Here is a 13,467-nt window from a genome sequence, read left to right on the forward strand (position 1 = left end):
ATGTCTACCTCCAACAAAGCATCATCATCATCATCATTGCATCATCTTCAAATCTTCATAACTCAAACATACACACACATACATATACATGGACATGCATGCACAGCTAGCAAAACGCCGTTACTGTCAGAGCCTCTGACGTCTCCTCCCTCGTTGGTGATAATGCACCCCTAAACGTGTCAGAACATGAATGGCTCTGTTCACGAAACCGGAGGCGAAGCCAAAAACTCACTCCCTTGCATTTATTGAATTCTAACGCTATCACCCAACAACTTCTGCATCCCCTCATTTAATGCTCTCTCTCTCTCTCTCCCCATCTATATACCACTCACTCTTCTTCCCTCCCAAAGGGTTTAAACAGTCATTTAATATTTAATCACGAAATTAATAATTCATACAGAAAAATAAATTAATTAACAATTCTAAATTTGAAATTCCACATTTTTTTTCCTTTTTTTCAGTTGAGCCAACTCGGGGGTTGACCAGAGTCAATACCCGAACCACCACCCTTGCATTGTGCTAAGAACCACTTACGAACTCGCCGAGTCAGAGTCAACTCGGGCGAGATAAACTACTCTTATCACCATGCAAGGAGTCTCTTCGCGCGGTTCGTTCTTGACTCAACACCCCCAAACTCCAAACTCAGTCCCATTCATCTCAACTCAACGCAACTCGCCAAACCAAAGTCCTTTTCTTTCCCTTTTACTTTCACACAACCCCACCCAAACTAGTCAATGTTAAAAATTAAAAATTAAATTAAAAAAAAGGGGAACATAAAAAAAAAAAGCTAAAAAAAGAACTGGTCGAGCTTTGTCCACGTGACGCCGCCCACGTGACCCAACATCATCAACTTTCACAGTGAAGAGCGGCTTTGATCTTCTGAACCGTACACGAAATTAGATTGTTGACGGTCTCCACCGACTCCACCGTAAGCTTGGCTGTAGGCAAGCTGTTCACAAGGATCTGGAAAGCAACCGTGAGAAGGGACCCACTCACTCTGTGCGGACCATCACCGCCGTTGCTGCTGGCATTGTTGCCATTCGATGTTGTCGTCGCCATGGGCCCACGCGATCCCGGCCCATCAGGGACGATTGCGAACCCGGAGGGGAGGAGTGCCACGTAAGCAGAGTCCCCACCGTTCATCACGATGTGCATAGCCGGGATGTCCACCGGCGCGTAAACCACAAGCGATCCCGCCGCGTCTATGCAAGTCTCCTGAAGTATCAGCATGCTACTTTGGTTCGCGTTCATTGCCTGCACACACAACCATGAAATGACCAAAATTTATAAATAAATAAAAAAACCCGATAACTTAACCATATTTACAGAAAATGCCACTCCAAAAAGTTTCCATAACGTGTTACACCATAATTCAGGGATTGAGAGTCAAAAGGCTGATAAGACATTTTATATTAATTATTATTTTATTTTTCTGAAATGATGAAGAAAAAGTTGAGTACAGTAAGAAAGCAGGCAAGGAAAGTTGACAAGCGTCCCTATAGTTTGACTTTTTTTATAGTTACCGAAACAAACACTGTCCTATTTACATACACACATGCATGTGGCTTCGATCCAAACATGTCCTTACAGATACGTCCAAATTCCAAACTCGTCCTTTCCAATCCCCACCCTCTTCCTCCCATTATCAGTAATCCGGACCCCCACCACCCCCAAAAAGCCAATGATGCATGGACAAAACCTTCTTCAATCCGATTGACCTCACAACCAGGTGAGTAAGGCAGTGGACTCATCCGTCATTTAGATAAAATCCCATAGCCCCAATTTTTGTCCGTACAAAAATTTCATTCTTTACCCGTGGAAAATAACCCCCCCCCCCCCCCCAAAAAAAAAAAAAAAACCAATGAAAAAAGGTAGTGCCCCATAAATCAAAATTCGGATTTTCACGAAACAGGAGGAAAGAGAAAGAGAGAGAGAGAGAGAGAGAGGGTACGCTAGCCCGCAAGAGGGAGACGCAGTTGCCAGGATCTTGACCCTTCGCGATGTGGGCCATCTCCTGCATGGGCCCACCGTTGGATAGAATGTCCCACTCGCTGCGCAGCCGTTCATCTCGTAAGAAATCGAAGAGCCTCTGAGGGGACACGGGAAGCCAAACCGATGTCGCTGCGCTCAAGACGATACCCGGTGGCTCGCCGGGATCGTCGACGCTCTTCCTCGTCATGACTCGCACGTCCTCGTCAACGTTCCCGGCGTTGAGCTTGGTCCATTTGTGAACCGTGGAGGCGCAGACCCCTGCGCAGAAGTTGTCCGTCATTCTCTGCGCCAGCTTCAGCATGCTTCGCCTCCCACTCGCCGTTATAGCTGCTGCTGCTGCTGTGTTTGCCACCATACACAACAAATTTATTAAAAGATAATTATAATAATAAAGAAAAAAGAAAAAGAAAAAATAATCGGAACCCAGTTTGCGAATTCATATAAAATAATAATATGAAGAAGATTTAAGATGATTTATTTACCGGTATGGTCTCGGGCTGGGACGGTGGAGGACATGAGAATGGCAAGGCACTCGCACTGACGCTGAAGGGTGGCCACCCAACGCTGAGCTCCGAAGCCCATACCGGAGCTCAACAATGGCCGGTAGAGTTGGTGAACCAGGCTCTCGTCGTACTCTGCATGCTCAACCCACGTCACCTGCATTTCCATTGTTATTATTATTATTATTATTATATGTAATCATTTCAGCTCTAAAAAATAAAACAAAAAACAAAAAAATAGACCCCATTTTTACCATCACACTGTGACATTGTCATCGTTATCTCTCTCTCTCTCTCCCTCTGTCTCTCTAAATACATATATATATATATATATATATATATATATATATATATATATTTTTCCCTTCGCTGTACGTTGAAAGAGAAATTTCCTTATATTGCGTGTAACAGCGAAGTACTAAAGATATGTTGGGTCATTTTCCGGTGACGAGAACGAAAAGCAAAAATATAAACACGAAATATAATCACGTAGGTGCTAGAACGACAGGAAAAAATAAATGACAAAGAAAAAAGCATATATTAAAATATATGTATATAAATATATATATATATATATATATTTTTGGTAGAAACATATATATATATATATATATTTATAGTGTGTGGGGTATGGAATGGATCAAAGGTTTTTCCGCAGGATTTAGAGGAAAACAAAGTAATAGGTGGCAGCAGCGAGGGAAGGGTGACATCGAGATGTGAAATAATGGTGGATTAAGTTGAGAATAACAACAAAATAGCCAGTAAGAAGTTTGACTACAAAGTCACCCACCATTTCTTTTCTTTTCGATTGATTAGGGTAAGGAACACATCGTGAGGATGGAACCAGGTCATGCACATTTATATATATATATATATATACACACACATATAACTCAATTTTTTATAATTGATATATTATATTATAATACTATAGGGGGATAACCGAGACAGCATCAAAGATTGGAATAGAAACATCAAAATTATAGTTTATTCAAAACCAAGCGGAAATAGATACATACATATCAACATGGCCATTATGGATACAAAAGTATATATGAAATTAATGCGTTTCCAAGGTACAGAAGTTTGGGTAATAGAGGCTTCTAAACAATTAAATAATTATTAGGTCACATCGATTGCCTCAACATAAATTAAGCTATTGAAACTTGAAATGATTATTATCATAATAAGATATGGGATTTTTTTATTACCAGAACAAGCTCGGAAGGTCAAATGTGATTAGGATTTTGAGAAGCTTCAGATTCTTTGGAAGGAGGATACATAAAATATTAAAAATATATTAATTAATAATTTGGTTCAAAGAAAGAGCGAGTAATCACTGGGCAAAAAACCCAAGGGGTTTTGTTTTGTTTGGGAAAATGCAAAAATACATAACACTATGATTTTGACTCCACTGTGTTGTTGTGGTTTACTTATTACTTTGCTTCCACTTAATAAATGTTTTTCACCACAACTAAGCTTCCCAATGTTGCAGTTACTTGAACAGAAGACTCATTAAAGACCCAAAATAAAGCAAGAAAAACACACCCACTTAGGAAACCACAATAAATGTAAAAGACAATAAGTTACAACTACATTTTTTTTTTTTTTTTAACACTTAAAAGCTGTTTTTGGTTTGCCGTTTTTGAAGAAATAATCAATTCCCAGATAAGCACATATAAATAAAAAATAAAAAATATAATTTATTTTATGTTTTAATTTTTGTTTACCTTGGAGTAGCCATTAGGCATATCTTGAACAACACATCCAGAAGGAAGCCTCCTGCAATGGAGAAAAGAGGGAGGTGCACCAGAAGTTTCCCTGATGGTGTCAATGGACACGTCCACGACAGCCCAAACACCTTCTGCATGCTGTTTGCAGAAGCGCAGGAAATTCACTTCCCGAACCGGCACCAATGGCGATAGCACTTGCAGCTCAGCATGCATCTGACACGCACATTAATTATAAATACCACAAACTAAACTCAAAATAAATATAAAACTCATAAAGTAGTAGCTATATAGTGTGTTTCTTTTTCTATTTCACTATTATTATTATTATATGAATATAATATAAAATATATGAATGCTTTTTTTGGACTGGGGCTTAGATTATGGGTTACTTTACCAGTTGAAGTGCACCATTTCTTGTTCCACCCATTCCACTGGATATCACATCAGTCGTTGAGGTTCTAGCTATCACACAAGGAAACATCTCAGCCCAACGATGCTGTTTGCGCAAAATGAAAAATAACGGAAAAAAAAAATCAAACACAAAATAATAATAATTAAAAAAAAAGGTGAGTTTCCCCAAAAAAGGGCAAAAAAAAAAGTGGGTTTTCTTTTAAGTTACCGAGTCCATCAAGGTTTCAACGAGAGCCAAGCTGTTGATGATGACCACACCAGTTTCCCGAGAAGTCTCGGAGACAAAACCATTGGGTTTCAATCCAATGCAAGGACTGAAAGTCCTTAGGTATTCTTCACGGTTCAAAATTTCTCTTCCTCCTTCTAAGCTTCTCATCCAAAGCGGCTCATCTGTCTGTGCCATCTTCACCAACTCATCCATGGCTGCCAAAGCCAGCTCTAGGAACATAGATCTCTCCATCGACCTATCCAAAACCGAAGCCGCCTGTCTCGTCGTCGTAGGAGGCTGTTGCAGCGGTGGCACCACCGTTAAAGAACCGGAAATCCCTCCCCCACTTCCGTAATCGGGACCCAAAGGCATTGTGGTAGCTACCGTGCTTAAATTGCCGAACCCGTTAGTTCCGACCCCGAGTTCTAAAGTTGAGCTTGGCAAGGGAGGTGCAATTGAGGTCGCTAAGGACGAAATGGGCCGGCCCAGAAACTTCCCGGCGAGCGCGCAGACTCGTTCCAACTCGTCTTTTAAACGCGCATTCTCGATTCTGAGATGCTGCTCTTCCAGTGAAATCTCGCCGATGATGGCGGGTCCTCCGCAGTTGGAGCAAATTGGGTTTCTCATGGCGTCTCTGATCGACATGTTTTCCGCTCGTAGCTTATCGTTTTCTTGCCTCAGCAGCGAGTTCTCGTGCCTTTCCAGTTGGGTCTGGTCCCCCGATATAAAATAAAATAAAAACCATATTATTATTATTATTTTTTTTTAAAAAAGAAAAAAGAAAAAAAAAGAGTGAAGAGAAGTGAATACCTTCATCTGGGTTCGGCGATTTTGGAACCAGAATTTGACTTGCCGAGTCTCTAAGCAAAGCCGTCTGCTAAGCTCCAATCTCTGTTTCTCATCGGGATGAGGGCATTCCTTGAAGAGACTAATTGGAGGGGGAAAAAAAATCAAAGAAAATCAAAGATGAGAGGAAAATGAAAAACATATTTTTTTGTGTAAGTTGAGCGGGGAAAAAGTAATAGAGAATCATTAGAGCATACGCTTCGAGTTCTTGGATTTGCTGAGGGGTGTGTCGGTGGTAGCGTTTTTTACGGGGAGGGTTGTCGGCGGCGTCCTGATCGTCGCCCGAACCACCATCCATGTTGTCGCTTCCAGATCTGCTCTCGTGCTCTTCCTCTCTGCTTCTCCTCCCTACGTTCGTCTCGAAATTCTCACCCATTCTTGTCACTTGATGATGGTGGTGGTGATGATCCCCTTGTCCATCTATATTTGTATTTGTTTGCTGCCCAAAATAAAAAATAAAAAAATAAAAAACCCACATCACAAATACATCAATATATATATATATAGATATATATATAGATATGAATGAAAATGATTAAAAAGAGAAAAAGAAAATACTAGAGGTGGGGAAGAGGGAAGCGTACAAGGGCGAGAGAGAGTCCGGGAGAGTTGAACATGGATTTGGTGAGAGATTGAGTGACAAGACGAGGCTGAGCGAGTGCGGTGGTAGAGGGCATATTGTGGTTGTTGTTGTTGTTGATGGTGTTGGAGTTGGGACTATTAGTACTGGTAGTAGTATAGGATATATCAGCCACTATTCTGGCACCGCCACCACCGCCGGTACTATTCTCTAGAAAACCCCCAAAACTCATCAAATGAAACCAACCCCTTCCCCTTTCTTTTTTTTTTTTCCTTTTCCTTTGAGATTTTTCCGTCTACCTAGCAGTAATCTTTTCTTTGCCTTGTCTAGCACACTTTTTTCTTTTTTATTTTTGGCTTGCTTGCTCTCTCTCTCTCTCTCTCTCTCTCTCTGCGACTTCAAAACTCTTTACAAAAATTTACAGCCACCACTTTTTCCAAAATGAGAAACAAAAAATATGCTTGATTTCACTGATTTTTCGCTTCACTCACTCACTCCCCGAGAAGCCATAGGTTTGGGATTTCTATATCCCACCGCATAATTTGCTCACAACCCAAAAACATGAAACTTCAAATAGATGTCCCCAAAAACAAAAAAACCGAAGTGGGTCTCTCGGAAACTACCTTGAAAAATCAGTATTTGAAGAGGGAAAGAAAATAAAAAAGTCAAAAAAAATAAAAATAAAAATAAAAACCCAAAAGAGGAAAAAATGAGTAGGAGAGTATAAGATGGGAGACAAATGGTTTAAAACCAAAATGTCTCTCCAACTCTCTCTCTCTCTGTGTGAAAGATGAAAAACTTGAGGGATTCTGTTTGTTTGGAGAGAAAGAAAGAGAGAGAAGGCAAGCAAACCCGAACCCTTTTTCTTTTTTTAATATCCAGCTTATCTCTTCGTTCTCTATCCTTCTCCTTCTATCTCTTCTTCCTAATCAATTTTCTCTCTCTAAGGTCTATAAAACCAGCTCAAGTTAGGTGCTTAAATCAATGATTGAGGGAAGTTTGGAAAAAAAAAAACAAATGGGAAAAAAGAAGAAGGCAAAACCCTAGTTTTGGGAGAGTGTTTATCTCGTTCTCTGCATGCTTGACTACACACTAACAAGCTTGAAAGAGGTTTTTGTAAGTCCCTTAAAAGCCAAAAAAGATAAAGAAAGAAAAAAGAAAAAAGCTTTTCCAAGATTTGCACAGAGAGGGAAAAGAAAAAAAAAAAAAAAAAAAAAAAAAAAAAGAAGATAGAGAAAATAAAAAAGAAAAACAAGTGAAGATAAATTAAACGCTGTTATGTGGACTCTTCAAAGCCTTACAAATGCATAGCTCCAAAAAAGGGCCATGGTTGACTCTCTCGCTCTTTCTCTCTCTCTTTTTTTTTCTTTTTTTTTTTCCTCTGAAAGTCTGTGAAGAAAGAGGATGAGGACAGTGAAAAAAATGTAATAAGCTTTTAACTTCTTCTTCAGGAAGACACTGTAAAAGTAAAAAAGAAGACAGAAGTTTACTTTCACAGAGAAAAAGCTCAGATCTATGGCTCTCTCTCTCTCTCTCTCTTAGTACGGGTACGGCCTTTTGGGATTGGAAATAACAATTTTTTAGAAAGTGTTCCTTTTTCTTTTCGTTTTCTATGGAATATAAATTTCAAAAACTCTTATCCTTCTTTTTTCTTTTTTCTTTTTTTTTTTTCTTTTTTTTACTTATTACCATTACGAGGTTGTAAAAAAACCACTTTTTTTTTATTTTTAATGAAATGAATTGCGTTTTTATAATTTTGTACTTTTATATTTTTATTTCTGGTTCTAGAAAAGTTTACAATGAGTTCAAGTTAATTTCTCAGTTTAAAATTAATTGATTGAATAATTGTGTTAATCTTTTATTGTAAACAATTTGTTTTTTCTAATCAAATTTATAGGAACCTTTTTTTTTTTTTTGGTGCATATTTGGTGCTGATTTTGACCATGTTTTATGATTTTCATTTGCTATCTTTGAGGTTCTTTTTTTTCTTTTTTAAAAAGCTATTAGCTCCATAAATTCAATATCTTAAATACATTTAAGAATTAATTTCATATCCATATGTACGTTTAATTGTTCATAAGATATTTAAAAATATATTTAAATTTTAAATTTTCACTAATTAATTATCGAGACTGTATCTCTTTTTTTTGAAACTGAGTAATTCCATTGTATGTGGTTAAATAAATTCTACATCGTACTTTTATAAGCCTAGATAGATACATTATATTAATGTAAAATAATAAACTTGTTGGATTGCTAAGAAATAAATAAATAAACTTATATATATATGGCTCTTTTTTTCACATTTTTGGTGATTAATGGCATTATTACATTATTGCATATAAATTTGATGTGTTCGATGATCCAATTATTTACTTTTGGGAGGAAACTATATATTCCCTCGATTGAATTAAAGTATATTTAATAATGTGGTTTATAATAGGAAGCATTTAGTAGGAGAATTAAGAGGCTTCATGTAGATTAATTGTTGAAACACAATTAATTAATAGCATGAGAATATTTTGACATCTTATATTAATATTTTATTTCAGTAAACAAAATTTGTGTAAGGCTGATGAAGATAATCCAATTTGGTTCAGCCATATAAATGGTATCATAACTTTACGAAAAAGGATTTTATTAATATTATAAGGAATAATTTATTTTTATTATCTACCAATTAAGAATGAAATTTATTTATGGAAATTAAGAATATGATGTTCTTGGTTGCTTTAATAATTTGATGAGATACATTTTCATTTAAAATATTGACTAATATACTTAATTTTACCAAGAATGTTCACCATTCAAGTCTCTTCATGTTTTATAAATTAAAAAGAAAAAAAAAAGTCTCTTCATGTTAAATCATTATAAAAAAAAAAAAAAAAAGGGTCACTTTAGGCAATTGAGTGTTAATTCTTTTTCGTTAGTCGTTACTTGTAATGTTGCATATTTATATGGTAAGTGGAAACGGACCTATAATAGATAATTGTAAAATAGTAACAATATGAATATCAAAATATTTATTAAATAATATATATTAAAATTTGATTAATTGATATATTTATATAATTTAAATATAAAAATAATTTATAATAAAATAAATAAATTATTTAAATATTACCATATTATTTATCAATATAAATATTTAAAAAATAATCTAAAGTGGATAAAAAAAACCTTTTTAACTATTGCTTCGTAAACACGGAACAAAGGATAGAGGAAATTATTGCCAATATATTATTATAAATAATCAAAAAAATTATTACTTCATTAACTTCCTTAAAAAAACAAAAGAGAAAACTTCAAAAAAATTTGTAAATTATTTAATATACACATATGTATGTATGCGCGCGTGTGTGTTCGTTCAGCATGTTAATCAATGTAAAGACAAAAAAAAAAAAAAAAAAAAAAAAAAAAAGAAGAAGAAGAAGAAGAAGAAGAAGAAGAAGAAGAAGAAGAAAGTGTGTGTGTGTTTATTCATTCAGCATGTTGATCGCTGCGAAGATAACAACCAAAAAAACAAAAAAAGATCAGTGTCAATTTTTTTTAGCAAAAAACTACAATTTCAGTGTCAAAACTTACCCAATATTGTAAAATACACTTCGTTCAAAAAATGAAATTGTAAAACACACTATGTACTTTCATTTATTTATTTTTTATACCAAAAGATTTTTGTTTTTTGAATGACATAAGTCTCACTCATAAACTTATTTTTACTAAACTACTGCTATGTTATCATATGAATCTTATCTTGCTATAATTTTCTTTTCACTAACTGCTATCCCATTCATACTCTAATAAATGTTTCAATTCAATTATGTGAATTTTTATTTAAATTAAATAAACTAAAGCAATAAAAAAAAAATGTAACTCTGAGACAAAATGATAATAGCAGATAAATATTGTGCATTAGACAAACAATCACTCAGCCTCTAACAGATAAATAATCTGCCATATAAACAATAACATATGTTAATAGATTTTTCACTGGAACTTTTATTATTAATTTTTAAATCATTTAAAAATTGAAATTTATAAATGTATTTAAAATTTTTACGAATTTAGTTTAATAATAAATTTTAAAAAAGCAAAGTAAATATTATTAGAATTTATATAAACTTTAAATGTATTTTAAATATTAATATTTAGAAAGATTTAAAAACTAATAAAGGAAATGTTAATGGTTTTCGACCTTCATGTAAGGATTTATGTATGAACACTTACCCTATTTTTAAAAACACACGTGTATATATATATATATATATATATGAATCAAGTTGAACCATACAAATTTTATGACTATTGGTTAAAATTAAGCAACTACAACTCAAAAAACAAACAAAAAAAAATTATTTCTTAGTGTCGGCATATGGAAAATTTTGCCAACTCTCATGCATGTCTTTACCTCTTAATTGGGGGATTAAATGCCACCAAACCTTAATTGTTCATTGTAGGGTGGAAATACCTACCTTTCTACCACTTTTATTTGTGCATTTAACACAAGGCAGCTGCTACCTTTTTTTAGTTTTTTTCATTTTCTACTTGCAACATTTCGCTGCCACGTTTCACAAGTCTTATTTATTTTTCCTTTGTTGTGCTGTATTAATTAATATTCTTCATTTACAATTTACAAAGCATTGATAATCTTGCAAGAACAACTTAAACAGTTATAGTAATCCATATAGATTATATATGTACATAATTAATTTTAACACACACTTATTCATTTATATGTGGTTTAATTCATTTATTAGGAATGGTATTAAAACCTCATAATTTATGCAATTTTAATTAACTCCCAAAATTATTGGAGATTAAGGCTATGTTATAAGAAACATAAGTTTTGAGGAGAAGACTCGTTTAATTTTTACTTTATATGATTTTTTAATGCAGTAAATTATGATGGTGGATGTATATACATCTAAGGTAATTAATTATAATGTGTGGTATATATTAGCTGTACAATAAATTAATGAAATGTCTTTAGTAAAAATTAAAAAAAACAAAAATTGTGAGCTTTGATCCTCCTTAAATATCCAGTTGTAAAGGGTGTAAAACTCATTAAAAAAGAAGAAGTTAATGTTATTATTTAAGAGATACATGCAGCCGGTTGTTGCCTTTTATCTCTCACAAAGTATCTATTTAATTTTTCTGGTACACATCATTGGATTCATCATCATCACCATCATCATCATCATCATCATCATCATCATCATTATTATTATTATTATTATTTGGATGAAGTTGAAAACTTTCACCGGGAACATCGATTAAAAGATATCTATAAGTATATGTATCTCTTATCTGTGCATACAAATTACCCAGACATGGAGATTCTTGCCCCAGTAGTAAATGACTCTATTCCTTACATGAGTTAAGACTTTATTGGCTTAGGGAGTTTTTTTGTTTCTTTTTTTGGTAAATATTAGCTTAGAGAGTATTAAAGTGAGAATTAAATATGTATAGGCTTCTTGCTTTATGCAAGTTTTTGATTCTCTTTGGGCTAATTAGAAAAATATGCATTCTCGGGAATGACTTAGTCTAGACCCAAAATGACCATAGATCAAAGCTGAATTAATATTGAAACGTCACATTTTTTTTTTTACTGTTTTTATTAAAATCAGCTCGTAATTATGTATGAAATTAACCATATGTAGTTTTTTTTTTTTTTTTTAAAATGGCCACTTATTGGTTCTTCAATCTTCATTTTCAATCAATCTGAGATAATATTTGTTTTGATATGGTAAAGATATGGCAACAATATCTTCAATGTTTATATAGATTATTACCATGTGATAAAGAAATTAATATTTTTTAAATTTAATTGATATAAATGTAAGTTTATTTTAAAATTATTCTTAAATAGTAATATAGAGAATACTGTTTATAATTATTAATTAATTATATATATTTTATCAAATTTTTTTTTTTGGAATTTACAATATCTAAAGAGTTCCAAATGTAGATATTCACTTTGACAATATTCAGGCCACATTAGCTTGTCATCGGAGAGTAATTTTATTAAAATACTGTCCACATTACTTGTATAACATGTTGATTTTTGTAATTCTTATCTCCAAATAATGAATGTGGATTTTTCATATGTGACATAGAAATTTGACACCATTTAAATTTAAATTGCATAAATGCCTATTCAATTATAAAATTATTTTTTAATGATAATGTGTACAAAAGTTATTCATGACTATTAATTAATTAAGTATTTTTTTTAAATAATTAACTTTTTAAGGAAAATTTTATTTTTTAAGAAATTTTAAAATGTTTCACAAACCTTTTAGAATAAAATGTTATCTCCATAGTATCTATTTTTTTCTTGTCATATGAGCTTAATAGAATGTTTAAATAAATTTACTATACATTTTTTTTTAAGTGACCATCCATTTTTCTGATGTGGTAAAGAAAATCTAGAAATAAAAAAAGTCATTAGAAATGCTTGATGAGTATCTTTAATGGTTAGTAAGGATTACTCTATATATAACATAAAAATTGATAAAAACATATTCAATGATTCTGTCTATTATTAGATTTTTTTGCCACAACGGAAAAATAGATAGTCACTTAATAAAACTTATCCAATTGATTTGTTTAAATATTTTGTTAAGTTGATATGATAAGAAAGAAATATATACTATCATGGTAACTCTATACTTCTAAAATATTTGTTAGACATTCTAATCTAAAAAATAATTTTTTTAAAAAAAAATCAATTATTTAAGAAAATAAATTAATGAAACATGTAATTAATTAATAATCATAAATAGTTTTTATATACGTTAGTATTGAGAAACAATTTTAAAATTGATTATGCATTTATATATTCTAAATTTAAATAGTATCAAATTATATGCCACATATAAAGCATTCCACATTCGCCATTAAATATGTTCTAAGAGTATCTTCAATAGCTATGTAATTTGTTATATTTTTGTTGTCACATCAAAAATATAAAAAGAGATTAAAAAAGAGAAACATTCTAATGGCCCTATCTACAACCTCTATCAAGTTGATATATCAAAAAATAAAATAAGTACTGTTAAAGAAATTATTTATTTTAGACAATTTGTTAGATAGTGTGAGTTATCAAGACATTACTCATTAAAATATTTTTAAAAAGAAAAAATTAGATAAATAAATCATCATTATTTATTATTATTTTTTAAGAAAAAATATATA

The 13,467-nt window shown here is 32.8% G+C and overlaps 1 protein-coding gene across 2 annotated transcripts; it reads right to left on the reverse strand.

Moving 5' to 3' along the window:
- Positions 1 to 350: 350 nt before the first annotated feature.
- On the reverse strand, positions 351 to 7,490 carry LOC107423602 (homeobox-leucine zipper protein ANTHOCYANINLESS 2). Of its 2 annotated transcripts, none has more exons than XM_048477596.2 (9): positions 6,275 to 7,490; positions 5,888 to 6,129; positions 5,655 to 5,772; positions 4,845 to 5,555; positions 4,620 to 4,721; positions 4,223 to 4,438; positions 2,475 to 2,649; positions 1,952 to 2,328; positions 351 to 1,254 (listed from the first exon to the last, which is right to left on the reverse strand). In XM_048477596.2, the coding sequence occupies exons 1-9, from the start codon at positions 6,500 to 6,502 to the stop codon at positions 847 to 849; spliced, it is 2,577 nt and encodes an 858-aa protein (XP_048333553.1). In that variant the 5' UTR covers positions 6,503 to 7,490; the 3' UTR covers positions 351 to 846. The 2 variants fall into 2 exon arrangements, with proteins under 2 accessions (XP_048333553.1, XP_048333552.1); XM_048477595.2 differs by having other exon boundaries at positions 1,952 to 2,331; positions 6,275 to 7,485.
- Positions 7,491 to 13,467: the final 5,977 nt, after the last annotated feature.

This window comes from Ziziphus jujuba, chromosome 3 (genome assembly GCF_031755915.1).
Source record: "Ziziphus jujuba cultivar Dongzao chromosome 3, ASM3175591v1".
NCBI classification, from domain to species: domain Eukaryota; kingdom Viridiplantae; phylum Streptophyta; class Magnoliopsida; order Rosales; family Rhamnaceae; genus Ziziphus; species Ziziphus jujuba.

Coding starts and splice junctions, on each gene's coding strand:
- LOC107423602 (XM_048477595.2), bottom strand. CDS start 6,502: ATGAGTTTTGGGGGTTTTCTAGAGAATAGTACCGGCGGTGGTGGCGGT. Junction 6,130..6,274: donor CCGGACTCTCTCTCGCCCTT/GTACGCTTCCCT, acceptor TATTTTGGGCAG/CAAACAAATACAAATATAGA. Junction 5,556..5,654: donor ATCGCCGAACCCAGATGAAG/GTATTCACTTCT, acceptor TCGGGGGACCAG/ACCCAACTGGAAAGGCACGA.